The 27,925-nt window shown below is 40.1% G+C and overlaps 1 protein-coding gene across 1 annotated transcript; it reads right to left on the reverse strand.

The window, feature by feature from the left end:
- Positions 1-492: 492 nt before the first annotated feature.
- On the reverse strand, positions 493-9,098 carry nfe2l3 (nfe2 like bZIP transcription factor 3). Its single transcript, XM_074613082.1, has 5 exons — positions 8,185-9,098; positions 5,163-5,243; positions 3,554-3,667; positions 2,882-3,350; positions 493-2,784 (listed from the first exon to the last, which is right to left on the reverse strand). The coding sequence occupies exons 1-5, from the start codon at positions 8,707-8,709 to the stop codon at positions 2,009-2,011; spliced, it is 1,965 nt and encodes a 654-aa protein (XP_074469183.1). The 5' UTR covers positions 8,710-9,098; the 3' UTR covers positions 493-2,008.
- Positions 9,099-27,925: the final 18,827 nt, after the last annotated feature.

Raw genomic sequence — 27,925 nt, forward strand, 5'->3', positions numbered from 1 at the left:
AATAAAGGCTTCAGGGTCTAAAACTATTGAAGTGGTGGGACTTCAGCTTATGTCCCTGTAAGAGTGATTTATATATAAATATAGAATAATTTAGCCTGCAGATATCAGATAATAATGCACAGTGCACTTCATAGACTAAGCTACTGGAGTTACCCTGCAACTTCCTAATTTTTTAACAGTCTCTTCTGCATTATATTAACTTTTTTGTTTCAATAGTCGTGTATTCGTGTATCACAGCTGTGACCCTGCACTATATTCAGTTTTAACAGTTTTCTTCATCTCCTTGTATTTTTTTATCTGGTATATTTGTTTTGTACTACTAATTTCTTTACTGCCTTTTTACTAAAATGTTTTGCACTATGGAACTGTGATGCTGGAAACTTGAATTTCCCTCGGATCAATAAAGTTACTATCTATCTATCTATCTATCCTACCATCAATGCTGGTTATTCAAAGAGGGGTAGCTATGCTCATAAAACAGTGACACACAAGAATGAGACAGGCTGTTTTATCTTCTTTCTTTTTTTTAAAATCAGAAATACAATGTCTGCAATAGCATTCAAATTCCCTAAGCAAAAATCATACTATCAGCAGTCAACAATCACCATGCAATCAAAAACATTTTTGCCCAAAAAAACACAAAACAGAAAAAACTCTTGGTCAAACCAGAAAATTAAATACAAATTTGTGAGGGACTAGGAAAAAAAAGAAATTTCATGAGTTACACTATTACTTTATGCGCTTTTCTTCATTTAACTCTCACTCAGCTGACGGTGTGTCCATGAATAAGATGGTAACTTTATTAAATACTTATTTCACCTCTCAGATAATCTCAAATATATAAAAAGCAACATCCAAACGACATTCAAATCTATTAAATAGAGTTGGTGATTGTATTTTTTCTTCTTTTTTTTTTTCCAGAAATGGGATAGTGAAGGTCCATTTAGGGCCATTTTAATAATGAGTGCATTTAAGTTACCCTAAAAAGTTTTCTTTTTAAACTATTTAGCCAAAATCTATAACATAAACTAAGGCGTGAGGTAGAATGTAATCTTGCCAAAACGCTTAAGTATTTGAAATGAAAGGGTTAAGCAAAATTGTGCTTGAAACAAATTATTAAAAATGACTGTAAACCATAAGATGGTAGCCTCTTAGAAACATTTTTGTTATGATAATGTGCATCTGTGGATCATGTGCACACACAATAACCAAAACACTTATCCAATGCAAATTAAGGCCTTGTCAGTTTAATCATTGGTATATTGTATGTCATCAAGACATAAGGAAAACAACATTTCAGTACAAACCTCTACTGAACAGTACATGCCCTCAAATATAGGAAACAAATCTGTAAACTTTAGATAGGCAATGTCCCAATATTCTCACCACTTTGAGATAAACTTACCATTATGAAAAAAAAGATACTGCCCGTGACAGTCTCATGATGCATATAAGCATTTCATTTACCTCAGAAACTTTAATAAATACAATCTTCAACCTCTTCTTCATACTGAATAGGTATACATTGAGAGGCAAGATTACATGGAAACAAACAAACAAACAGAATCCTCCTCTGAAATCTCTATCCAGTAAGTGTCACACTGCTGGCCATGTTGACTTTAGACATGGTTGTCTATGTTTGTTTGTAAAAAGACCCAATGACTTTAATGTTAACAGGCACAAAGAGAGGCTGGTGGCATCGCCAGCAGCTTAGCTGATCCCTTAAACTGCCCCGGGTGCCTTGTCCATCTTCAATAAGCAAAACATGTCCAGTGTGTAAGCTACATTTTTTTCCCCATGAGAAATTATATTTACAGAAAGTTTTTTTTTTTATTTATCTATGATCTGAGTTTCTTTTGTTTTTGCAGCTTTTGCCGATTTAGGCTCCCAACAGCGGTGAATCCACACACACTTTTGCAAAAGAGGAGATCCCAAAACCAGAGTCAGGCAAGTAAGTTCAGAAATATCCAAAAACCTAAAAGCTCAAGTATCAACTGGCAATACCGCATCATTGCTTTTTCTCCTTCTTCCTCTTGTCTGTTTTGCTGCCTGTTGATGTGGTGACAGCAGGCCGCCTTATAGGCTGAACTACGACCCTCCCATTAGCCCCGCACTGCAGGGTGAATCTTTCTGGGTTCAGGGGATGTCCTGTATCATCCCTCAGCCGGGCCAGGACGTCTCTGGTCAGCTGCTTTATCTGCTGACCCACAGCACCCATTGTCTTGGCTGTGAGCTGCTTCTCCCTCAGCAGCCTGCCTCTCTGAGCATGCAGCTTCTCCACCTCCTCCTGCAGCCCCGTGATGGCATCTAGTTTGCGCTTCCGGCAGTTTTGCGCCGCCAGTTTGTTCTTTCCCCGCCTGCGGATGTCCCTCAGGAGGGTCACCTGTTCAGGGGAGAAGCCGTGACCGTCGAGGACCTCCAGGAACTCCTCCACGGGCATGTTGACGATCTGCAAGACGGAGAACGGGATGCACATGGTGCGGGCGCGCATCTCATCGCGACTCAGCTCCCGGTCTTCAAACTTTGGCCCGTCGTCGTCTTCATCGCTGAGAGGTTCCTCTTTGATGCCTTTGTGAGGAAGTGTTACTGATGGCGGGCTGAAGAGAGCCGGAGATGAGTAGCTGTGGTCATGCCACACGCTCTCACTCAGATCAATGGGTGACCACGTTGTGTTGTAGTCCATGATGCCTTTTGAGGGGACTGAGTCCACCTCACTGCTGTAGCCTGTAGCTCCACACTCGTCCTCACAGTATGAGCTGGATGACGACGACATCTCAGATGAGCCTGGATGAGTGAGGAGTTCATTATTGTATTAGTATGTGCGACAAAACAATTTCTTGGCTTCACAAAATATATTAAATATTAAGAGATTTGAACTAACCTGGTGAGACTGGACCTCCGGAGCTGCTCTCCAAGGAGAGACCAGAGTCTGAGTCCAAGTCCTCAAGCACCTGTGGGTCTATGCTCTCCAGAGAGCCCATCAGCTGGGTGTCCAGGCCTTCCAAACCTAGCTGATTGATCTGGTCAAACACGGCCTCGTCAAGACAGCCACCCAGTGCGCTATGCGATGACACATTTCCAGCTAAATTACATACTGAAGCAAACGGGAGAGCAGCCAGGCCCACCGCCATCCCTGGTGATGCGTCAGAGTGCGAGGAGCCCGTGGATTCCATTCGGAAGAGGGTTCTTTGTTGTTGGGCGACTGGCCTGGACTCAACTCTTTCAGACGCCACACCAAACACTCCACCGCTGGTTACCATGGCATCATGCAAACTGACATCCTGGCTGATGGCGCTGGTGATGTCTGTGTCGAGGCCTGTCAGGCGCTCAGTAACAAGGGAGTCCAAGTCCTGCACATGAGACATACATTTTAGCTGAATTTGAATTTTAAAAAACTCCACAACATGTAGATCATCACAGGATGCTAAATCTCTCCATCGTAACGTACTGATTTGTCCTAGATTATGCATCTGAATTACTGTTTGCAAATTGGTATTACGCTTCATGTAAAATAAATTTCCAGGAGTCTAATGAACATGACAAGAGAACTTACATCAAGGTCAGTAACAGACAGAGAGAGTAAATTGCTCCAATGCTGTTCGATATCAATGGTGGGAGGATGGTGGCGTGCTGGATCGGACAGCGCAGTGATGCCTTCAAGCAGACTCTGAAATAGGCAAAAAGAAAATACATAGAATACAGCACAATGTGAATTCAAGTATTTGTGCCAGAGTTTCAAATCATACCACAGTATATGTTTAAAGGGGCGGGTCCATCTGCATTTCTTGCTTGTTTTTTAAAAAAAAATGGAAACGCTCAGTTGTTTCGCAAAAAGCAGTGACGTAGGTTACCAACTTAGGCTAATCATGAAGCTAATCAATAAGGTTATGAATAATGTGAATGCTAGCTAGGGTCAAAGTCAGCTGCGCTAAGTTTGGAAACCACTGAAACGGTTAGTTTGTATTTTCTTGAAGTGAGGTTGTATGTATACTCCCGCGTTCTGTGAAGTCAAATTACTATTTTTGTGAATGGAGTCTGGTCAGTGAGATAACAGCTACAGTTCCCTTTTGGAAAGGGCTGTCTGATGGAGAGATAAAGCAGCTGTGAGTGGGAGCAGTAGAAAAAGGCATTTTAGCCACCTAAAAAAAAAAATAATATCAGTTGAAGTTTGCGCCATATTTAGAATATTTTCACCACTTCACCTTGCCATCAGACAGCCCTTTCCAACAGGGAACTGAAGCTGTTTTCAAAACCACTAGACCAGACTCCAGTCACAAAAACATTTTACAGTCACAGTCATTTTACCTCGCAGATTACGGGAGTTGCTGGTCTACCGCTGCATCAATCGGTTAGTTTGTTTGTGTTAGTGTGTGACTAACTGTTTGCTTCTCCAAATTGGGAGCGTGCCGACCGCCATTTAAGTTACTGTATGTGACGTTAATATACTGACTTTAAGGATGTATATAAACTGTTTATGTAGCAAAGTCATCATGCAGAAACCTACATCAGGTCACGTGGGAAAACTTTTTTAGAAGGGCTTGAGCAAATAGCATTTTGACACTAAAACATACATACTTTGACCAAAATTTTAATGTTCAGATTTGAATACATAAGGTACACCACTGAGAAGTTAGAGAATGATACAAAAACCACAAAACCCCCCCAAATAATGGACCAACCCTTTAACAGAATGTAAAAATACCAGACAAATACAAGAGAAAAAGGGTTGAAAATGCTAAATTATACTTTTAAATCCTCTTGAGAAAGCTAGCTGTATAGATCATTAGGAAAGGGAATTGAAACAGAAAGTCTTTCCCTGTGTGACAGTAATTATTGTGCTTCCACATCCCTAAGCTTACATGATGTGACCAAAACAGCACTGTCATTAGATTGGTTCTAATTTGAGTGATGAAATCACGTGGGAACATGAATTTCTGGTTAAAAATAGCACCATGTAATTTTGAACACTGACTGTAGATGTTATGCAAGCATGACACACATGTATTGTGAATGCCAAACCCTGTGGTGTGTACTCTTAAAAGAAAACCAGCACTGCTACATTTCAGTAAACTGGAACTCTTTAAAAACACAGATGCAATCTGCAACATTTTCAACAGTATAGAGCGACAAATGATGGCAACCGAGGCAAACCAGGATCATACCTCTTGTTCCAGTGTGGAACTGTGAGCCAGCTGATTGAGTGGGGCTGGGTCTTCCTCCTCTTTAACTTTAACGTCATCCTCCTGGTAAAGCAAAGAAAGGCAGATGGAGAGAAAGGGAAGACATAAGGGGGATAAGAGGATTAAGGATAGAAGAGAGGGGTAAAAGAAAAATAGTACATTTTGTTAGCCGACACTCCAAAGACCTTAAAGACAATTACATTTCTGGTTTGGTGACCCCAATCCAGATATCATAAACCATTGGACATCTTAGAAAATATTGAAAAGAACTGCTATGACTTAGAAAAGCTCTGTTTTAATAAGCGGTTGTTTGGACTATGTCTGGACTGAACACCCTAACTTCTTTCATTCGCAACACAGGTTAGAAATGCAGTAGCAGCTGTATTTGTGTATGAAAGCGGGGCTCAGGAATTTTTTAATATACTAATAGTCAGGCTAATTACAGAGATGACACAACCCTGTTAGATGTTGTAAGACACTGCTGATACACCGAGTACAGCATTAAATGTAGGTCACCAGCTGTCTGCCACAGACACAATATTCTTGATATATCCACACCGACAAAAAACTATTTTCCATGCCCGAGTGATAACAGGGATGTGGATTTGCACCCATTCCAAAAAGAGAAAGACTGCAGAGTCATTTTTTTTACGTTAATGCTAGAGGCAGAAATATGACAGCCTGTACGTTACACCCGCCCAGTTCTGCCTGAGCTTGTCGACTTCTACTGGAGCAGCTTTTCCAGCTTCAAATGGCCCACTGAATGAACATGTAGATAGTCATTGATCATTACTTTCAAATAGCACGGCTGTAGTCCTCTCCTTTTAAAATCTTGCCCTACAAGCAGTTAATCTATTACTAATTTTACAAAAGAGTGGGTAAGGAATGAAAGATGAATCAACATCACGTTATCCATGTGAACAACACCCCCGGGGGGGCAAGTGTTCAAGTATGGACCACCACTTTTGTGTAAGCAAACAGGGTGTGGGTGTAAGCCCCACTTCTCCACCTCTAAAAGGTCCACAGCTGGCGGTTGAGACTGAAGAAATGGGATACGGTTACACAATCGGCGACATCAACTGCCCTCAGGATGTAACATAACATCCACGGTGCAGCTGTTTCTACCCTGAAAAACTGGATCACTGAAAGGGTTGAATCTAAAGCTCTGGGTGGATTACAGTCTTACAAATATAATAGCAGTCAAAGATTACAGATGGCAGTCAACAACACACTTTTTAAATTGGTTATTATTGGTATTTTCAGTGTTTTTAACAATAACAACATTGCATGGTCACCCGATACACCGGTCTTATTAGGATCTTATTTGTGAAGTTAATTCTACTGTCCTGCCTATTCAGACATGGCTTAAGTCCCATAGTGAAGGGGGACAGGTGCAGCAGACAGTAAGCCGAACACTTGTGCTGCTGTACAACTGTCTGGTTGTCTTGCTAACTGGTTACATATTGGTAAGTTACTTGATTAACTAGACCGGGTAGATATTGTTTAAACTGCTTTACCTAATCTAACTAGGCAAGAACTTAAATCACTGAATTTGCAATTTGTGAGCCAAGACAGGAAGGAGCCATTCAAAGTGAAAGTGACATGTGCACATGTCAAGAATTGCCAACGGTTATTAACAGTGTGTTGTTTCCTGGTGCACCAGGAAACATTAAATAATAATAAGTTACAAGTGGATTGGACACCCATCATTGTATAACATGGGTTAGTGCTGCTAGTTAGCTGGTGATAGCTGTTCTGTTAAGCATTGAGGAAGTTTTAAAAGCTAGTTAGTTAATTACTTTAGCTGGACATGCCAAATGTGTTGGTCATATTTTATCCCTCAAAAGTTCAATCTTGAGTTGAATTTGTGCAATCTTACCGTGAGTCTAAGATAGAACACACTATTAGTTTGACCACATTATTATCACAAAAATACACGTTATTTAATCTGAATTCAAACATTAGTCCCTCTCAGATCAATATGCTGCCATTCAGACTAATGTTGTTATTGATGATGTAATGAGGTCAGCTTATCCTTGGCCTTGAAGCAACTATTTGGATTTTTCACTGTATGTCTTGTCAGTGGTTTTACAGTCAAGACTGTTCATATTGTTTAATCAGATCTATAGTTTTGAATGCACCTATATGCCTGTTCATTTATAATAACTCCTTCACATTGCTCATACTGTACTTGTACATTATCCCCTCATCCAAAAAAAATGGTGAAACAAGCGGAAGTTGCCCCCTTATAACTTTTTGAGGTTGTCCCTTCCAGCTGAGTAAGATTGATAACCTATATGTACTGTGTAGGCTCCTGCACAGTTAACTTCTAATGCAAGAGACACAAACTGATCCTAAGAATAAAATAAGGAATGGAAAGCCCTCTATGATATATTCTGTGTCCCGTTTTACAATCATAAGTCATACCAGAACCACATCATGCACAAAACAAAATGATAAAGGTTACACAACATCATTGTTTTGGACGAGCTCAGTATGTCCTCCAAGATCTCAGGCATTAACTGTTTGCCTTCATCAAGGCCATATCAAAAGGGCCCCTTATAACTTTTTGAGGTTGTCCCCTCCAGCTGAGTAAAATGATAACCTATATGTACTGTGTAGGCTCCAGGAAACGTCACATAATAATAATAAGTTACAAGTGGATTGGACACCCCATCATTGTATAACACGTGATCACCCATTCACTCTGTATCTTTTATATCTCTGTTATTGTTTTTATATTTTTTGTATACCTTTAGCTCTCCTGTGTTTAACTCTGTTTGCTGATGTTGCTGCTTTAACACCTGAATTTCCCTCCAGGGATTAATAAAGGTCCATGTTATCTAATCTTATCTTTAGTGCTGCTAGTTAGCTGGTGATAGCATTGTTCTGTTAGGCAATGAGGAAGTTTTAAAGCTAGTTAGTTCATTACTTGTTGGTCATATAGCTTAGTTAGCAGCCAAGTCTATTGTTGCATTTCACACACACACACACACACACTTGCCTCTTTAAGGTACCCGCAGGCTCCAGTGCTACAAGGCCTTGGTCCCAGTTCAGGGGTTGTTTGGCACACCTCTTGGCCACTATCAGGCAGGTGTTCACGGTCATCCGTGGCTTCCTCCCCGGGGCTTTCTAACCCTGGGTTGGTGTTGGTGTTGTCAGTGTTGTTGCTGGTTGAAGGCCCCGAGTCAGCCTTGTCAGTGGCAGACACTTGGTGCACCAGCCATGCGTTCAACTGTGTTGGGAACCGTCGTGATCCAAGCGTCCTCACCTCGTCCAGCAGCCGACGACTCGCAAAGAAATAGTCCAACTCGGGACATTTTGGGTGCACAGGGTATCCGTCAAGAGTGTCTCTCAGATTGTGAAAGGGTGTCTGGGTGTAGGCTGAGCTAGGACCCAAGTCTATCTCTATCAGAGGCGAATAATAGCCGCTTAAGTAGCTGTCGATATCAACACGAACTCCTATCAAACTGAGTAAGATGGTTAACTGAATCAGGCCTTCTGAGAAGTACTTTTTCGCGATTTGCATTTTCTAAATACTTTTAGAAGCTGCAGATAATTGCAAAACACTAACCCAACTAACAGTTCCTCTTTCCCGAGTGGACAAAGAGGTGGAAAAGCCTAACAAAAGAGCACGCCTTCCACTGTCAGACAAAGAGAGGTCCGCCTGTTGTAACGATACCGGCGAAACCCTTCTACAGCTAGCTGTTAGCAGTCAGCTATCAGCTTTAATAACCGGTTAATGGGGAACCTCTTGGCGCAAACATAGCGGAGATGTTGCTCTTCATTCAATAAGTCGGCGATGGTTAACGTGTTAGGTATTAAAATCCGTGCCCAGCGTTGTTAATTAAAGAGAAAATGAAACATCTGAGGAGCTAAATGTTGTCACCGCAGCGTGCTGCTACTGAGGAAACTTCCGTTTTTGCATGGCTCATGCTGATTGGACCAGAGCGCTCACGGCAAACGATTATGATTGGACGAGAGGAATGTCAGTCGGAATTTTGACCAATGAGAGTAACGAGATTGTTTTTAACTAGTCCCCACCCACATTTTTAACAACAACACACATTGTTTACAGAAATACTAATAACAGAAACCAAACTGATTTCACTACATATCAAATATTTTTGTTTGTTGCGTTCATTTCCTACATTTCCAGTAGTTCATTGATCCCAAAGGGGTTTCTCAGGAACATGCAGTTCCGGGATGTTTGTGCTACTGACCTGCATTTGTCCCATGTTTGGCCTACTGGTAAGTGGCTGAATTACAGTTTAAATTTGTTAAACTCCCTAACAAAGGGGAAAGCAAGACATTTTTCTCTAAAAACATGTCAGTTTATGGAATACAATTTATTGTAATATATATATATATATATATATATATATATATAACAATAAATTGCATTGCAATTTATATATATATATAATATATAATATATAATATATATATATATATATTATATATTATATATTATATTATATTATATTATATTATATTATATTATATTATATTATATTATATATTATATATTATATATATATATATATATATATATATATATATTATATATATATATATATATATATATATATATATATATACAATTTTCCATTATGGATTAAACTACTTAAAACCACAACACTATATAAAATACTTATAAATAGCTCCACCTCTACCGATTTCAACATTAAAATGCTGCTTATACTGCATCAATAATAATCCAATTATGCCCCCCACCATATTTATAACAACACACATTGTTTACAGAAATAATAATAACAGAAACCAAACTGATTTCACTACATATCAAATATTTTTGTTTGTTGCGTTCATTTCCTACATTTCCAGTAGTTCATTGATTCCAAAGGGGTTTCTCAGGAACATGCAGTTCCGGGATGTTTGTGCTACTGACCTGCATTTGTCCCATGTTTGGCCTACTGGTAAGTGGCTGAATTACAGTTTAAATTTGTTAAACTCCCTAACAAAGGGGAAAGCCAGACATTTTCTCTAAAAACATGTCAGTTTATGGAATACAATTTATTGCAATATATATAAATATATATATATATATAACAATAAATTGCATTGCAATTTATATATATACATATATTATATTATATGATATATATTATATATTATATTATATTATATATATATTATATATATATAGATATATAGATATATATATCTATATATCTATATATATATACAATTTTGCATTATGGATTAAGCTACTTAAAACCACGCCACTATATAAAATACTTATAAATAGCTCCACATCTACCGATTTCAACATTAAAATGCTGCTTATACTGCATCAATAATAATCCAATTATGCCCCCCACCATATTTATAACAACACACATTGTTTACAGAAATAATAATAACAGAAACCAAACTGATTTCACTTGGGAAATACTCATCAAATATTGTTATTTATGTTATTGTTCATTTCCTTACATCCAACAGTTCATTGATCCAAAAGGGGTTTCTCAGGAACATGCAGTTCCGGGATGTTTGTGTTACTGACCTGCATTTGTCCCATGTTTGGCCTACTGGTATGTGGCTGAATTACAGTTTCAATTTGTTCAACTCCTTAACAAAGGGGACATTTTCTCTAAAAACATTTCAGTTTATGGAATACAATGCATTATGGATTAAACTATTTAAATCATTATATACAATATTTAAAATAGCTCCACCTCTATTGATTTCAAAATTAAAATGCTGCTTATACTGCATCAATAATAACAATCCAATTATAAGATATGATAAGATAAGATATTCCTTTATTAGTCCCGCAGTGGGGAAATGTGCAGTGTACAGCAGCAAAGGGGAAAAGTGCAAAAAACAAGATTCATCAGCTAACACAGTAAAAAAAAAAGAGCTAAACATAGTGTAACAAAATATGAACCAATTAAATAGAAGGAAGTATAAAAAAGGAGCAGCATATACAGTATTGACAATAAACAGACTATTAACAAAATTGCACAAGTGGAAAATGATATTGCACAGTATGAATTACACCTGAGTAGTACTGATAGACAGTTGGTGTACAGTAAAGTGCAGTTCTTGTCAGTTTTTTGGTGTGTATGTGGTCTACTGGGAGCAGTGCTGGTTGTGGAGTCTGACAGCTGCAGGAAGGAAGGACCTGCGATAGCGCTCCTTCACACACTTTATATAATATAACAATCTAAAAAGGGCCATTCTGCATAATGAGATACTATTAGTCCATTATACTGACAAAATGTCTACACTTGTTTGTAAAATATTGAATGCAGGATGTTATTTTATTGCTACTTTTGCTTAAGTAAAATATCAAATACTTTAAATAACTCCAGCATGGTTCATAATATTGAAAGAGAAAGAACAAAGAGGGAATTTTATCCCTTAAAAGTTCAATCTTGAGTTGAATTTGAGCAATCTTACCGTGAGTCTAAGATAGAAAACACTATTAGATTGACCACAATTATTATCACAAAAATACATGTTATATAATCTGATTTCAAACATTAGTCCCTCTCAGATCAATATGTTGCCATTCAGACTAATGATGTTATTGATGATGTAATGAGGTCAGCTTATCCTTGGCCTTGAAGCGACCATTTGGATTTTTCACTGTATGTCTTGTCAGTGGTTTTACAGTCAAGAATGTTCATATTGTTTAATCAGAACTATAGTTTTGAATACACCTATGCCTGTTCATTTATAATAACTCCTTCACATTGCTCATACTGTACTTGTACATTATCCCCTCATCCAAAAAATGTGAAACAAGCTGAAGTTGCCCCCTTATAACTTTTTGAGGTTGTCCCCTTCAGCTGAGTAAGATTGATAACCTATATGTACTGTGTAGGCTCCTGCACAGTTAACTTCTACTGCAAGAGACGCAAACTGATCCTAAGATAAAATAAGGAATGGAAAGCCCTCTATGATATATTTCTGTGCCCCGCTTGTTTTTTAAACTTTACAATCATAAGTCATACCAGAACCACATCATGCACAAAACAAAATGATAAAGGTTACACAACATCATTGTTTTGGACGAGCTCAGTATGTCCTCCAAGATCTCAGGCATAAACTGTTTGCCTTTATCAAGGCCATATCAAAAGGGCTGAATTCATAATACCCGTGCTTTGACACACTCAGACATCCAGGGTCTCTGTCTGTCCAGAAACACACTTATGTTTACTGATATGTAGTTATCCAAGGTCTATGTAAGCTTACATACATGTGATTAGGGGCAACCTTGAGTTTAATCAAAAGAACAAAACCAGAGGACAAACAGAATTAAAAACAGACACTGGGTTCACCTTTAGAAAACATTTATTATGGAAGAAAATTGTTAAAAAGATACAATGGGCCGTCCTGTATATCCAGTGGTGGAAGAAGAACTTGTACCCTTTACATAAGTAAAACTAAATGTCTTGCATTCAAAATTTACTCAAGTGAAAGTAAGAGGTGTTGGCAGGAAAATGCACTTAAAAATCACAAAGTAAAACTTTCACACACACACACACACCTTCCCTCCCCACTGCCTCTGCCTCACTGGCTGCTGGCTCATACTTACTGCCTTACTGTACAATACCTGTACTATACATACTCTCACATATGTATACTACTGTCCATACTATATATATCTGACCTATAGTGTACTTGTATGCTACTGTATAGCCTATACTGTAGCATATATCTGATCTATATATTCATGTCATGCCACAGCTGCGTTTTACTATCAGCATTACTTGTAACCTGCACTATATATTTTGCCTTTTGTAAATGCTGCACATGTTCACACTGTATATGCAGTATATACATATATTCATATCCACCCTTACTGTTTATCATAGCCTATATTATCCATTGTACATATGCACATTAAACTGCTGCTTTTTTTGCACTTCTGGTTGGATGCTAAACTGCATTTTGTTGTCTCAGGTTTCTCTGTGCAATGACAATTTAATTGAATTGAATCTAATAAAATAGTAATACTAAAGGAAGTAGGCCTACAAATACCTACAAAATTGTAGGTAAACACTTTTAAAAACTTTCCTCACATTGTGTATATTTTGCTGTCGGCTATGATTAAACAAGACAATTTGACATTTCTGTGTTTTCATGCAGATATAAATTGTAAGAGGAAACAGGAGTACAGGGCTACAGAACTCCTAGTCACTGGGCTGGACTTTGCTGAAGGCCGATGCACATGAGTGTGTCAGTGATCTGGATCACTTGCGACCCCTGCTGTCAAAGAGTGGGAACATTAAGGGATATCTATTTTTAGGTCGCTTTTTCTACTTTTCAAATGAAATAAATTACAAAAACATGACTTTTATTTGGTAGATTTCGGGTTTGCAGTTTTTTTGCAAGAAAGATATGTTAATTTGTTATGTCTTTAGGTTATAGAGAAGCAATTTATTTTGTTGCGTTTAACAGCTTAATATATACTACTATTACTACTACTACTAATTAATAATAATAAGAAGAAGAATAAGAATGATTGATAAAATGCTGCAACTAAGACTTTTTCTGCGTAAGCTCCATTTTGCTGGATACGATTTGAATATAAATTGTTTTCTTATTTCTTTACTTGCTATAAAAGAAACCAAAAAAATCTATCACGCCACTGACACATAACTTCACCCAATAAATGTCTCTATACTGCACTGACCTATATTTACCTCTCAGTGTGGCTGCTGTAGTGGAGTTTTTTTTTTCCTGTGTAAATGAAAATCCACAGTAATCCTTAAAGACTTTCATTGCATCACAGAGAGAGAAGACCATGCAGAAACACGAGCAGCTATAGTTCAAACACAACAAGTTCAACACACATTGTCAGCTCGGCAGCAGTCTCAACAACAGCAGACAGTCTTGTCTTGCCCTCCTGCAGAGTGAGCACATTGCAGACAAAGTCAAACGTGCTGTATAGCTCATCTGACGTTGACCACATCACACATTTAGAATGCAGCTGCAACATTGTTGACCAACTGCAACAATGTGACATTCACACAATGAGAACAACTGTCAACTGAGATAAGCTCAGCTATTTGAGACTGTAGCTTTTAGTCCATCACCATGCACAGATTGTTGTTTAATAGCGCCCAGAGCTGTGTCAGAGTCTTGCAGAGTCTATAACAAAACCCCATTGAAAATAACAAGTGACATTTGCGGTCAAATCCAGATTCTAAACGCTCCAAATCGAGTTTAAAAAAAACAAAAACAAAAAAAAAGCTGTGAAGCTGTAATCTCCTCCATTTGATGTGACGCCAGCGTGCAGTCACTTGATTAATCCGCAAGTATTTTCATAACGATGTGAAACACATTTAAATCAACTTTGTGAAGTTCTGACAGATTTATTGGGGGAGAGCTCTTAAATCACCTCCACATACTCCTCCTGAGGACGAAGCTGATTGGTGGGAGAGCACATGATGTGTGGGAGGCTAGTACGCCTGCGTGGGTCCCCGCAAAGACTCATGGGAAACCTGAGGGACTATTTTGTCGCTATACTATTTATTTTTTTATTTTGATTTATTTATTTATTTTTACCTTGAGAATTACAATTTAAAGTCATCTTTATACACTGGTCTCGAGTCAGATGTAAGGATATATATACTGAGTGCAAAATTAAGTGTTTTATATAAAAAATTAAAAAATGTTTAGCCTAATTTTATTTATTTATTTATTTTATTATTTATTATCAGACTTTTTTGGGGCAGAGTAGCACTTAATTCCACCCTTCATAAAAAAGTGGATGAGAAATATTAATATTGAGCATGAACCTATCAATAGGTAACCATTATTCCATAATCTATAGTGATTTTACTGTCTATGTCATTAGTTGCAGTTTAAAAGAGATACAAATAATTAAAAAAAAGATTACATTAGCAAAGCAATTGATAATGTTCTAATTGCATTTGAAATAATATTGTCTTATGTAGGACTATAATTATTTGAAAATTATATTTTTCTAATAAAAAAACAAATAATTTTTCTTATGCCTTAAAAAATAACAAGTCAGTAAAAAAAAACATATTCATCCACTTGTGTGTCAATAGTCAATTGTTATAGATTTAATTCATTTTAGAATATTTTTTTTTCTCAATTACGTACAAGGCAAATAAAACTTGCTTAAATAAACTTTTTTCATGGACGATTTTACAATTCCCTACCCCAATTATTATAATATCAATTGTGTAATTGTGTGGTCAATAATTAGGCATATTTATGAATAAGAGACAATCATAATAGGCTATTAATGGTTTACCATAATTGCCTTCAAATATATTTCATCTACATCTATAGATATATATAATTGTATTGTATTTTGAAATATAAAAAAATATCTTGGTAAATGTATTTATTTAATTAAGTGTAAATGTTTTTTGGACAGCTTGTGTCTGTGACATGCAGTGTTTGTGTAATGTATATGTGCAGTGTGTGTGTGTGATGTGCTCATCCAGCGGAGCTCTGTCCTCCAGAGAGCAAAACAACCGACTGGCTGCTCTCTTGCCTCCAGACCCCATCGCTGCTTGATTGACACCCGCGTTTAGCCAATTAAACGACCGAATCAGGATTCGAGCTTCCTATTGGTTCTCCGCTGCAGCGCCCAGCGCTCCGCATCAGCCAATCACAGAGCTTGAATCATCATAAACCCTCTGATAGCAGCTCTGTATCTGGCAGACTGTGTGGCGCCCCGCAGCGGAGGCATATGGAAGCAATTTCACATCATGGCTCTCTCTCTGCAAATTGAGTTGTAATAATGAAAAATGCATTGCTATTTTCAGGGCTTTATTTCCTTTTCCTTTTCAATACAGGTTTTGTTTTAATGTTGATGGACTGTGCAGACAGACCTCTTCTACATTATGTGTCCCACAGGTCTGCAAGAAACTGACTGCTTTGTGTTAGTCTTGTTAGCAGTGTTACTTTATTCCAGCAATAGTAATACATCTCTTATTGACACTAATATAAGACTGCTGTTTTTATTACCTCACTAAGCCATTTAAGACACAATAATTCCCAACTTCTATTCACATTTTAATGTGATAATAATTTCGCAAAAGCAATTGTTTTGCCTAGAAAGTGCTAATGCAGCATTGACCACGAGGGGGTGCTACCGTCCAAGTTTTGTGGATCACAAGGCCTGACCTGTATTCACTCCTCACATCTAGAGCATTAGGAACTGGACCTGTTCACTAATTGAAATGTTGCAGCTCCATTAGCTGTTTAACTGAATAGAGACACCGTTATGATCAGTAACATCTCCATAATATCAAAGCTGCCTTTACACACACACTGATTTTAGGGCTCTTCCTCACTTTCTCCTCTCTCCTTCCCCTTTCTCTCACCGTCTTCTCAAGAGCCCAGAGGCTGAGGGGGCCAGCAGTGGGGCGAGGCGCTGACAGATTTTCTTTTTCAGCATGAGAAGCAGTCGTGGATTTGATGTCAGAGACTGAGATGGCCGCCTTGATAAAGTCGGTCTGGCTCGCTGAGATTGGCAGCCTTCTCCTTGGAAAAGAAAACAGAAATATCCCTACATAAACAGAGGAAAATGGCCCCGGCCGAGCAGGAAAACAGATCCTGTGTGATGTGACCTGGTAACTTTGGAACGATAGCAGCTCAGACGTGTATGGCGCACGCACACATATTGTATGTGGAGGGACCAAAACTTGTACATTTTTGTGCGTAATATGCATGTGGAAGCATACAGGATGTGTGTTTTCAGGCCTTTCATTGTGCTTGAAGGAAACCTCCCTGTACCCGCTCTGTTCCTATTGTGTCTGCTTTACTTATGGACTCCTCTCCCCCTGTCTCCTTTTCCTCCCTCTTTCTTCCCCTCCCTTTTTCTCCCATATCATATCCATGTACTCCCCCGAGGGCTGATTAAAAGGCTTTCTAGCTGGGGTGAGGGGAGACGAGAGGAGAGGAGGAGAAGGGGGGATGGCGGTGGAGAAGAGTGGTCCTTATTACCCCATATGTCTGGACAGGAGAGGGTGGAGTGGAGGTCCTCTTCCTGTTAATCAATAGAGATACCATCCTTCTACGCTCTCCGAGTCTCTCTCTCTCTCTCTCTCTTTCCCTGTCTCCTCTTCCTTCCACCCTCAGGCTCTCCCATTAGAGGTAATGTGTCTGGTATTGACACTGCACGGTCTGGGTACTATGACAGAAATACAGTTGTGCTCCGTGAGGCCGAGTTCCACGTCAAAATTCTGTGGTCGACGAAACGACCTGACTCATCGACTTGCTGTTTAACCAGGTTGATTGTGTGTTACATGATTTCATTGTTGGCCATTCACTGTGAGATTTACCACAGAATCGGTGCAATTGATTTCTTGGTAAAATTAATGATGAATTTAAAGAGATTCATGGTACAAAATATACATATTTAGTATTGAAGCTAATTCCCGTTCCTTTCATGAGAAAATGAATATAAAGGCATTACAATTGATTATACTGGCACTTTTTCTCAGCACGTACCCACGATATTCCAGTATCTTCCAGGAAACTGATGTGTGTAAAACCCTTTTATCCCATTAGCCATTGATTTTCATGGTCTCAAGCTGACTTTTTCCATATTCATATCATCGTTGTTTGGTTGCCAGTTGGCTTCAGTAAGTGTAGGTCCTTGTGTTTTGGAAAGAAGGTAAAACTGAAAATATTTTGACTCTCAGTTGTTGTTGTTGTTTTATTTTTATTTGATTTATATATGGATCTACAATGAATACTGCATGTGAGAAAGTAAGAACACATATTTTCAACATGGTACCAACCATAGACTGTAGGCCTATGTAAGAAGTGGACGTAGTCACTGCGACGTCACCCATTGGATTGTGGACTACTAATTTTGAAGCCTCAAGTTTAAAGCACTTCAGCATTGGCTTCACTTCTCAGACCCCGGAGATGCCCACTGGTACCAACATAAAATTACACAGTAGAGTCTTTAGAAGAAAACAAACTAAATTATGTTGGTAGAAACTAAACAAAATCATCAGCTTGGACCACTGATTGCATTGCGGTAGTGATTTGCTCCAGGTAATAGAGGGATGCTATTACTGAGCAAGTAAAGCTACAGTGTAACTTTAGAAAGCGATGACATTATGGGTGAAAACATAAATGCAAAATTACAAATGAAAATTATATTTAGTGGAAACAATTAGCCTGCCAGAGGAGACCGACTGGAACGGACCATTGTTGACTAGAACGGGGGGATCCCTGTCTCCCCTGGCTGGGCGAGGGTCATGCAGGGCTGCAGGGCTTCAGACAGAGAGACTTCTGAGAGATGCCTGGGGTAGCAGTGGGGAGAACGACCTCTGACCTCCCTGACTCGGTAACCCCTGGGGTCACAGAGGGAGGGGCCGGCACTACGGGGGATAGGCTGTAATTGATGTGGGGAAGGAGGGAGGGAGGGAGGCCTGTGGGGGCTGCTGGCAGCAGAGAGAGGGTGGGAGGGATGGAGGGGAAACCTGAGGCCCCAGAGGCAGGAGTGGGAGAGCTGATGAGAGCTCTGGTCTGTGTCCACGGGTCTATGGTGCTGGTCTGGATCCCATGGGGGGCAGAGTGGGCGAGATGACGGTAGATCAGAGCCTCGACTGTCCAAACCGCAGACAAATCTTATTAGTTGAACTGACTGGTTAACTAAAAGGAAATCTAAATCTTGTATGATTCAAAAATAATAAATTCTGTCTATTAATGCAACAGCTTGAACTTCCTTGCTGGCATATGCAATTAAAAGTCTTTATATAGGCACAGTTGATGTATTTCTGATTAATAAAGCTCTTATTTTAGACACTTTTGGGCATTTATTCAAGTATTTAAGTGTAAAAACTTTTGAAAAGACTAAATAACCCGAGGGGTTTCCACTTTCTCTTGTAATCACTGACGCACAGCTGGACTCTCTAAAGTCCTCTGAACCTTGAGCCAAACTAGTATTTGCTGTTATGATAACACTGATTTATCCATATACAGACATGCAGTTAAATCTGTCTCCCCTTTTGAGGTAGTTGTCAAAGAATTGCTAGTTTTTGGCAAAAAGTCACAGTTGCTCTTTCTTCAGTCGAAGGTCAAAGGTTACGCTGAATTGCTGGGGTCTTGGGAGGAGGAGGGGGAGACGAGGGAGGCAATGGCTGACAGATGTTTACAGAGGCCTGACTGCACTTCTGTGACCATGAGAAGGGAGAAGGATTTTGTGTGTGTGCTTGTGCTATACCTCACCACCACTACCACAGAAAAAATCACAGTCCACTCCATCTCCACTGTAAGGGACATGTGGTGAATGCTCCTCTTTGCTGTGGCAAAAACACTGGGCTCCCCTGTCAGCCTCTTTGGCCGCTACCCTATCCAGATGGCCTGGGTCTATCTCACCAGGGGCCCAGTGGGTCCTGTGTAGGCCCCCTATACCATCCATCCCATCGATTTCTACCCGCCTGGGTCCTTGACTGCCCCTCTTTCACAGCCACAGGATTCCTCAGCGCTCCCGTGTTCGAGCAGGCTGCTCTCGAGTTACCGGCAACCCGACGCAGATCGTGTCGAAGTTGTTGTTTTAGAGCGCTGGGCGAGGAGAGGGAAAATGTGTACGATGTTTGTGAGGGAGAGAGATTCAGAGTTTCCTGTCCACATCATAGCACTCTTGAGAATTCTAGTCCCGTCACGGCGTCGAACATAAACATGTCCTCCCAAAGCTATAAACACATGGTCAAAAAAATAATAATTTAGAGGTGTGTTGGTGAAGATCAGTGTGGCTTTAGGTTGATGCTCATCCTTAAAAATGGTGAAGGAATTCATAATCCCCACATGCCTCTGAAAATTTAAAGTCTCATTTGGGCCATCCTTTAAATTTCATTCCACAGTTCTTTACTTTTATTTCCTTCGACAGACTGTTTGGAAAAGTTTGGAACACAGCGAATTAAATTTAAGTGCTGATAAATTCACATAACCTTAAAACGACCGGGATTTACGTGGAGATTGCGGAGCGGGATTAAGCAAGCACGCATATTAATGATGATGACCCTGATTTGCCATGCTTGACTAGGAGAAAACAGATGGTGTTATGAGGGAAAAACAATTTGGCTCTCAGAGCATGTTCCCCGCTCCAAGACCACTGGTTCGTTAGGCCACCGAGACGGTATAGTTTGCATGTTTCCAATCCCCGTATTTGCAGTATTTCAGGGTGGTAAAATAGCAAAACAAACAAGCAAACAAAACCTCATTGGAAAATATAACCGCTCAGCCAGCTAGATCAGCTTAATGCAGGGCTTTCATTGCTATTTTGTGTCGTGCATTCAAAATTGATTTAATTTCGTCTCCCAGAGATGGTAAACTAGGACCCCACAGTATGTGTTGTAAAGTGAAATGAAGTGGAAAGAACGCACCACTTCAATAGAAAGTGGTGAAACATGATGAAAGTGAAACTAAATTATAATACACACCTGGAAATGATTTAAATGCATAAAAATAGGGAAGGATGTCTTACAAGCGGGCAGTATTTGTCCTGCCCGTGGTGCCACATTGTTGTTTTTACGAACCAATTTGAACGGGAAATACATCTAATAAATAGAGACAAAACTTCAAAAGGTGTTCATTTGCAGTTGTTACACGATAGGCTGCAAAAGCACACCCCTCCTCTCTTGTTTAAAGCAACTGATCCCCATAGCTAATACCCATGATGGAGCACTCCCTGTGTCTCTTCGGCCTCCACGAGTGACACCATTGTTGCAGTGGGAGGAGGTGTGTGTGCGTATTGGCGACACGGTGCTGGTTTCACAGGACTGTGACTGGTGGAGTGTAACGCCGATGAAGACTTCATCCAATCTCCTGTGTTCATGATGGGAGAGCGGAGAGAGTGACCCCTATCCTCCCCCGAACCTCTCGACCCCACAGCGCTATCTATCTCTTTTCTTCCCTCTTCTTTTCCATCAGTTCCCGCTCCTCATGCTGCAATCCATTTACACAGCTTGTGCATCTGTATGTCAAGTCCATTTTATTCATATAGCCAAATATCACGAATCACAAATTTGCCTCAAGGGGCACATGGTTGCACACAAACGTACACAGCCTAAAAAAACCCTTTTCAAACAGTGTCATCAGGATGCGTTTCAGTCATAGACTGTATATAAAGATGGACGATATGACAGCTCCCCAAAAGTGAAGCCAAAGCATCTCAATCGCCCCCTGGTGGCTGGCTGCAGTATAGGTCATAAATCCTACCCCCTTTTTGCCAATAAGTTTGGTTTTAATTAGTTATTTGATGCTATAAAAAGGGGGTGAGATGTCATGATTGACAGCTGTGAGTCTCTCTAGCTGCGGCCATGCTTCGCTCATGATTGGTTTGGGTGGGTGACCTCAATACCGCGGCTCCACCTCTCGATCACTGCTGCGCAGACTCTGGCTCCAAATGACATCAAAATCTCAAGATGGCAGCTCCTGTATCCGGGATATTTTGGCTTCACTCCTGTACAGTGGGAGGAAGTGGAGACGCGTTGTCCATAATATATACAGCCTATGGTTTCAGTATAGTTTTAGTGCTCTAACTGCTGTATGAGATGCTTTTATTCCCTGCAGAGGATATAGTGTAAACATTGTTGCATGCATTCACCTTATGCAATGTGTGAATGCAAACATGCACATTTGCAAACACGGAGCGCCATCTATTCCCTCACCTCACCCATGCATTAACACCATTAACTCTAGCACATAAGCACTACATGGAGTGTATTTCAGCCCGCCTTTGTTTGTGAATGGTAATGGAGGAGCTCCTAAAGGGAGATGGAGGGGGGAATAAATGGAGGATTTTCAGCTTGTTAAACGGGGCATTAGAGGGCTTGTGACTGGGAGTTGTAGGCCATAAAACCCAACGGTTCGGCTGCACTCATGTTTTAGTGTATTGGCTCACGGGCTGACAGCTTTGCTGTTTGGGTGTCGTTTTGGGCCATGCCTCGGGGCATGCTTTACGCTGCTCATTTGGCACAGGGGGAACTTTCAGGACCCACCGGACGCAGATTTAGGGAGAGACTGAGCCCCCACGGAGACCGGCTCCCCTGCACCAATCTGAGTGATATAACACAGTGTGCGGAGGAGGAATGTTTATCTCGCTGTTGCACTTCATTTCTGCCTCGGAGACTGTGTGTCTATCTCGTGATTTTTTATGTATCTCTGTGTTGTCGCAGGTTTTCGGCCTCTAAGCCAGATGTAAAGCTAATTGGGTTGGATATGATCTGCTATCAAGGTTTCTGAGAATCAGGCAGACATGTGTTTGAAATCTGCACATCTGAGTTCTGTACAGATGCGGAGGCATACATGTGAGCCTTCACGCATGCACACACACATTTATTATTTTGAGGCCTGGAGGTAATTTTAGGGGCGCTTAAATGATCCAGGCTGCCATAATGATGTCCGCATGCTGACATATTTTCATATTTTCAATGAAGTATTCCTCTTGTCTGTTCTCCATATAGCACCAAGCCATCTGGAATAACAACATCACTTTAAGCTGCAGAACCAGGGATGGAAAACAGATGAGGGAAAGAGAAGGAATAAAGGAACAGGGAAAGCTGTACAAAAGGCTCTCTGCATGTATCTGCGATGGAACATTCCCACTCAGCAGTTCTTACCAGAAATCGCTGGTTTTGTCCTCGCCGTACATCACTTTTATTACTCAAAAGGTCAGTGCCATAAGAGTACAGATTTACAGTCGTTAGCTTCATCAGCTGATACATCAAGACATACAATTCAGAGATATTATCAGCAATATGAATAGTAGGGTGTTCTTTTGTGAGCAGCAACCGTACGGGAATCGAATGAGATTTAGCTGTGAGCAACAGTGTCCCGGGCAACCGCTCTGAGCCCTCTGAGCATCCATGCAAGGCATTCAAGGAATCTGTGGACTGTCATGGTGTATGAACAGCCTCCTGGCTGCTTTCGCCAACGCACAAAACTGTCAGCAGGCAACACATCACAGACAGAGGCGAGGACATTCAGCAGAGCTGCCTGTTCTCTACAAAGGATGTCTGCATGCCTGCGTTTGATTGGTGTAAACCGAAGATCAATGGGGTTACACAAAGATAATAAACATTTTTCCTCTATAATTACCGGCGTAAATAAATAGTTGGATAAACTATGACCTGCAATCAGTAATGAATACAAGACAAAAACTTACAGCTTTTCAAAGAGGAAATCTTTTTCTAAATTAGTCCAAAATTATTCCAAATGTCTGCCTAATAAAATTGAGCAGAAAAAAAAAAATCAAAAGACGGATAAACTGAGTGCACTTCCTGTTGGTAATACCCAGCCATGTTTCATCTTTTATCTTTTAATCTCTGTTGCTTAATGTATGTGCTTAATGGTTTTCGTTTCTTCCGCAACCTTTGAAATGTCGCCTTTTGACCCCAATACAGAAAATCAGAGACGAGCCGGTGAGTAATCAGACCTCAGAAGACACAAGTGAGGAGAGAGAGGGATTTCCTCTCTGAGATGATACAGTCATCCGTCATAATGGCTGTCACAATGATATGGTTCAACAGTTCCCATTTCCCCATCTGCTGTGTGTGTTTGTGTGTGATGATGTGTGCGCCTGCGGGAACACACATGCGAGCCTGTGTAAATGTACACAAGCCCGATCTCGTGGTTTATAGAGTAATACAAATACAGGTACCTGCATTTCAGTGGTGGTAGAAGTACATTATTAGCAATAAAACAATGTGAAATACTCCATTATAAGTCCTGCATTCAAAATCTTACTTCAGTAAAATGCAGACGTATTATCAGCAAAATGTATGTAAAGTATAAAAAATTAATGAGTAGTATATTATTGTATATTTTATTTTGGATCATTATTATTATTGATAAATCCAGAATTGTATTGCTGTAGCTGGTTAATTTGGAGCTATTTTTATACTGTTGGGTAGTTTAATTTATAACAATACCTAATATTTTATAAGCTGATTATATATTTTGTGTGTAAATTGTATAAGAGTATCAAAGTAACTACAACTATAGCTGCCGATTACATGTAGTGGAGTAAAAAGTGTAATATTTGACTCTGAAATGTAGTGGAATAGAATAAAAAAAACGTACCAGTGCCTCCAAAATGTACAACATTTCACTAAACACACTTCATACAGCAAAAAGTAAACATAGGTTGCATTCCAGCGTTGCTTAAAGGTGCTAAATGTGAGATTGAGAGCATTTGATTGCACTGATTACAACACACACAGAAGGAGAGCGACTTCCTTCTCTGCTCAGGTAGACAATACTCCACAATATCTTTACATAGCAAATAGTTGTTTGCGGCTATATTAATGCTCTGAATATCATATAGGCCTAGAGCACCTTTAAATTAATATAATCAGTTGCTGAAGAAGTACTCAGATCATTGACTGAAAGTAAAAGTCCTTCATTACAAATTTTAATGAAGTAAAAGTACAAGAATATTGGTAACAAAATGTACTTATAGTATCAAAAGTCATAGTATTCATTAAGCAGAATGGCCCTGGTCAGTGTTATTAATTTATTGATTTATTGAATATTATTATTATTAGGGGTGGCACAGTGTTGCAGTGGAGGTCCTTGGTTCGATTCCTGGTCTGGGCAGCGTCTTTCTATGTGGAGTTTGCATGTTCTCCCTGTGTTTGCGTGTGTTCCCTCCAGGTACTCTAGTTTCCTCCCACCATCACAACAATGAATCCCCCCCCAGGGGGGTTGCGTCAGCAGGAAGGGCATCCGGCGTAATACCTACGCCAAATCTATGTACAGATCAATGATCCGCTGTGGCTCTCCCTAATGGGAGCAGCCAAAGGACAAACAACATTGAATTATTATTATTAATGCATTAGCTTGTAAGCTGTACTTACTTGTTGTTGTAGCTGGTTGAGGTCGGACTAATTTTAAATGCTTTATATGCTTTTGTGTAGTATCTATTACAATGAACCATATTTTAAGATATGTTTTGGAGTTAAAAGTAAAACATTTCTGTCTGAAATGTAGTGAAGAAGAGGTAGCAAAAATTGCAATTCAGAACAGTACATGAGTAAATGTATTTAGTTACTTTCCACTACGTCATATAACATTGTTATCAAACCATGGCAGAACCCTTCATTCATACTGTCAACTTTATAGTGTATTATACACAATAACCATCATTACAATTCAGTGATGTACACAAATTCAATGGGTGCCCTTCCCAATCAAACCCTGATTCCTCCCACGCAGTTCAAGTACACAGCAGGCGCTCACTTCTCTATGGTTTAAACGTGCCGACGTCCCAACCAAAACGCTGAATTGTGCTGCGTGAACCAATAGAGAGTAAAACACACGAGAGCCAGAAGTGTTTTTCAGTTGACAGTCACTTCATCATTATTCACAAGACGGGCCTTTGTCTGCTTTGTTTTAGTGACCATGTTAAATTAGCCCAAAACAGATGGGTGCTGTCTCGTTGCCAAGCCTTCTCTATGGAAGCTATGTGTGTGTTCTGTGCATGTGTGAGTGTGTAGGTAAGCGAGACAGGGTTTATTCATCTCCCTACGTTCGTGTGCGTGTGGCTAATTACAGCTAAGATGTATGCACAAATCTGTCTTTCCTCTTTGGCTGTCTAACTGTCCAGCTGTCGTATGTGCAGATGCATGTGTTGTGAATGCGTGTGTGTGTTCTGGTGTGCAGATGTCGCGGGGTTGTTGTCCTGCCAGTAACAAGGGCTTTTGGGGAGCAAAGTGGAGGGGAGGACAGCCAGGGGATTGGCGAGGCCGTGAGATGTAATCCACAGGGAGTCAAGTTGAGTGTCTTAATGTACACATGTGTGTTGCTGAAGTAAAAGGTCTTTATGGTATCCCATTGTTTGAATTTCCAAATTTAACATGTATGTTCTTTGTCACACACACATTTTGTGTATGCGTGCTCCAAACCTGATCTTGGATGATGTCATATGCAGCTGCTGCGTGGCTGACAGACAGTTTCCGCACCACAACATGGGGCCCTATGGTCCGCCTGTCAGGCCGATTGGCAGGTGAATGACACCAATGAGAGCCAGCCGTCCCTCCCCCTAGGAGCCAGGCCCTGAGTGACAGCCAGTAAGCAGCCAGAAAGAGCGTCTCTGAACCTGAAAGTAATCTCTTTAACTCCCTCTCTTTCTCTTTTTCGGCACCGCTCTTCGCTCTTTCTCCTTTGCCTCCCCTTCCTCTTCCTCGCTTTGGCTCTCTCTCATCTTCTCAGCCTTTTTTTCAAAAAAAGTCTCTGTTTCTTTATTTCTCTCTCTGTGGGTATTTTTCTCGTCCACTGAAGGCCTCTGTCTTTTTTCACTGTCTCTCCTCCTCCCCTCTCTTTCTCCCTTTCACTCTGTCTGTCACCGCTCTGCACTGTTTTCTATCACTGTGTGTCACCGAGTCTTTAAGGAGCAGCTTGACTGCCTCTCAGTCAAAACTGGGAGAAAAAGTGGTTTAAACCGAGTCAAAATAGGCACCCAGGGCTGTGTGAGAAGGACTTCAGTTTGTGTGTGTTTTCCAGGCTGTTCTCATACACCGTTCGTAGCATTAAAAGTAATGCACTGTAATTCGTATATTTCCCACGAAATCAATTCGTATGTAAACCACGTAATAGTGAAACAGGAAGTTTAAAGAGCGACAAACACCGCCTAGTGAGGACTTTCCCTAAACACTGGACTTTCGCCCAGTAGACAAACTGTTTGTTCCACCATGTGAAACCAGAAGTCAACGTTTATTTATTTGTCACGTAACTTCCGTACTTAAGTTACACCACTTCCAGATTTGAACCCAAACCACAATCTTTTCCTAAACCTAACCAAGTAGTTTTGTTGCCAAATCCCATAGACTGTATATAAGAAGTGGACGTAGTCACCATGATGTCACCCATTGGTTTGTGAACTGCTGTTTTGAAGCCTCAGCATTTTGGCCATCACCATCTTGGTTATTTGCAACCAGAAGTGACCCTAGAGAGTGTAGTTAGGTACAACCGAACGTTGAATAAGACATTTTTAGGCGACCAAAAAGGTTATAATTAACTTTCATGAACTGAAAACACACTGTCAAGGGTTGAAGTTCTAAGACGAAAACACGGACAACTCCCAGACCGGACAACGTCAAGGTAGCGACCTGTCAATCACAAGGTAGCCACGCTCTAAAGCATACCCTGCTTTATGGTCTATTTGACTCTAAATGGGACCATAATTTACTAAATGAACATCATGCTGTATTGAAGAAGACATGAAACTAGCGATTGAGACCATAAACTCATGTTTACAATGTTTACTGAGGTAATAAATCAAGTGAGAAGTAGGCTCATTTTCTCATAGACTTCTATACAATCTGACTTCTTTTTGCAACCGGAGGAGTCGCCCCCTGCTGGCTATAAGAAAGAATGCAAGTTTAAGGCACTTCAACATTGGCTTCACTTTTAAGACCAGGAGTTGTCCACTGCCTAAACCGAAAATAAAAAAACGCAATTTCCTAGACTGTATGCATGTAACAAGCGGAAATTGACACGTGTTGCTGGACATTGGTAGGAAAGCGGACAAAAAATGAGGAATAACTTTTTGTAAGATATTATACGAATCGTTGTATGAGGATACATTTGTGTGAATGTGTGTGTTTTCAGAGGAAAAGACAGAGACAGTTTGGGGGTGGTACTGGGCATAAATTCCTTTTCTCTTCTCTTCTCTTCTCTTCTCTTCTCTTCTCTTCTCTTCTCTTCTCTTCTCTTCTCTTCTCTTCTCTTCTCTTCTCTTCTCTTCTCCCCTTTCTTCACCC

Source organism: Sebastes fasciatus, chromosome 17 (assembly GCF_043250625.1).
Source record: "Sebastes fasciatus isolate fSebFas1 chromosome 17, fSebFas1.pri, whole genome shotgun sequence".
Classification (NCBI taxonomy): domain Eukaryota; kingdom Metazoa; phylum Chordata; class Actinopteri; order Perciformes; family Sebastidae; genus Sebastes; species Sebastes fasciatus.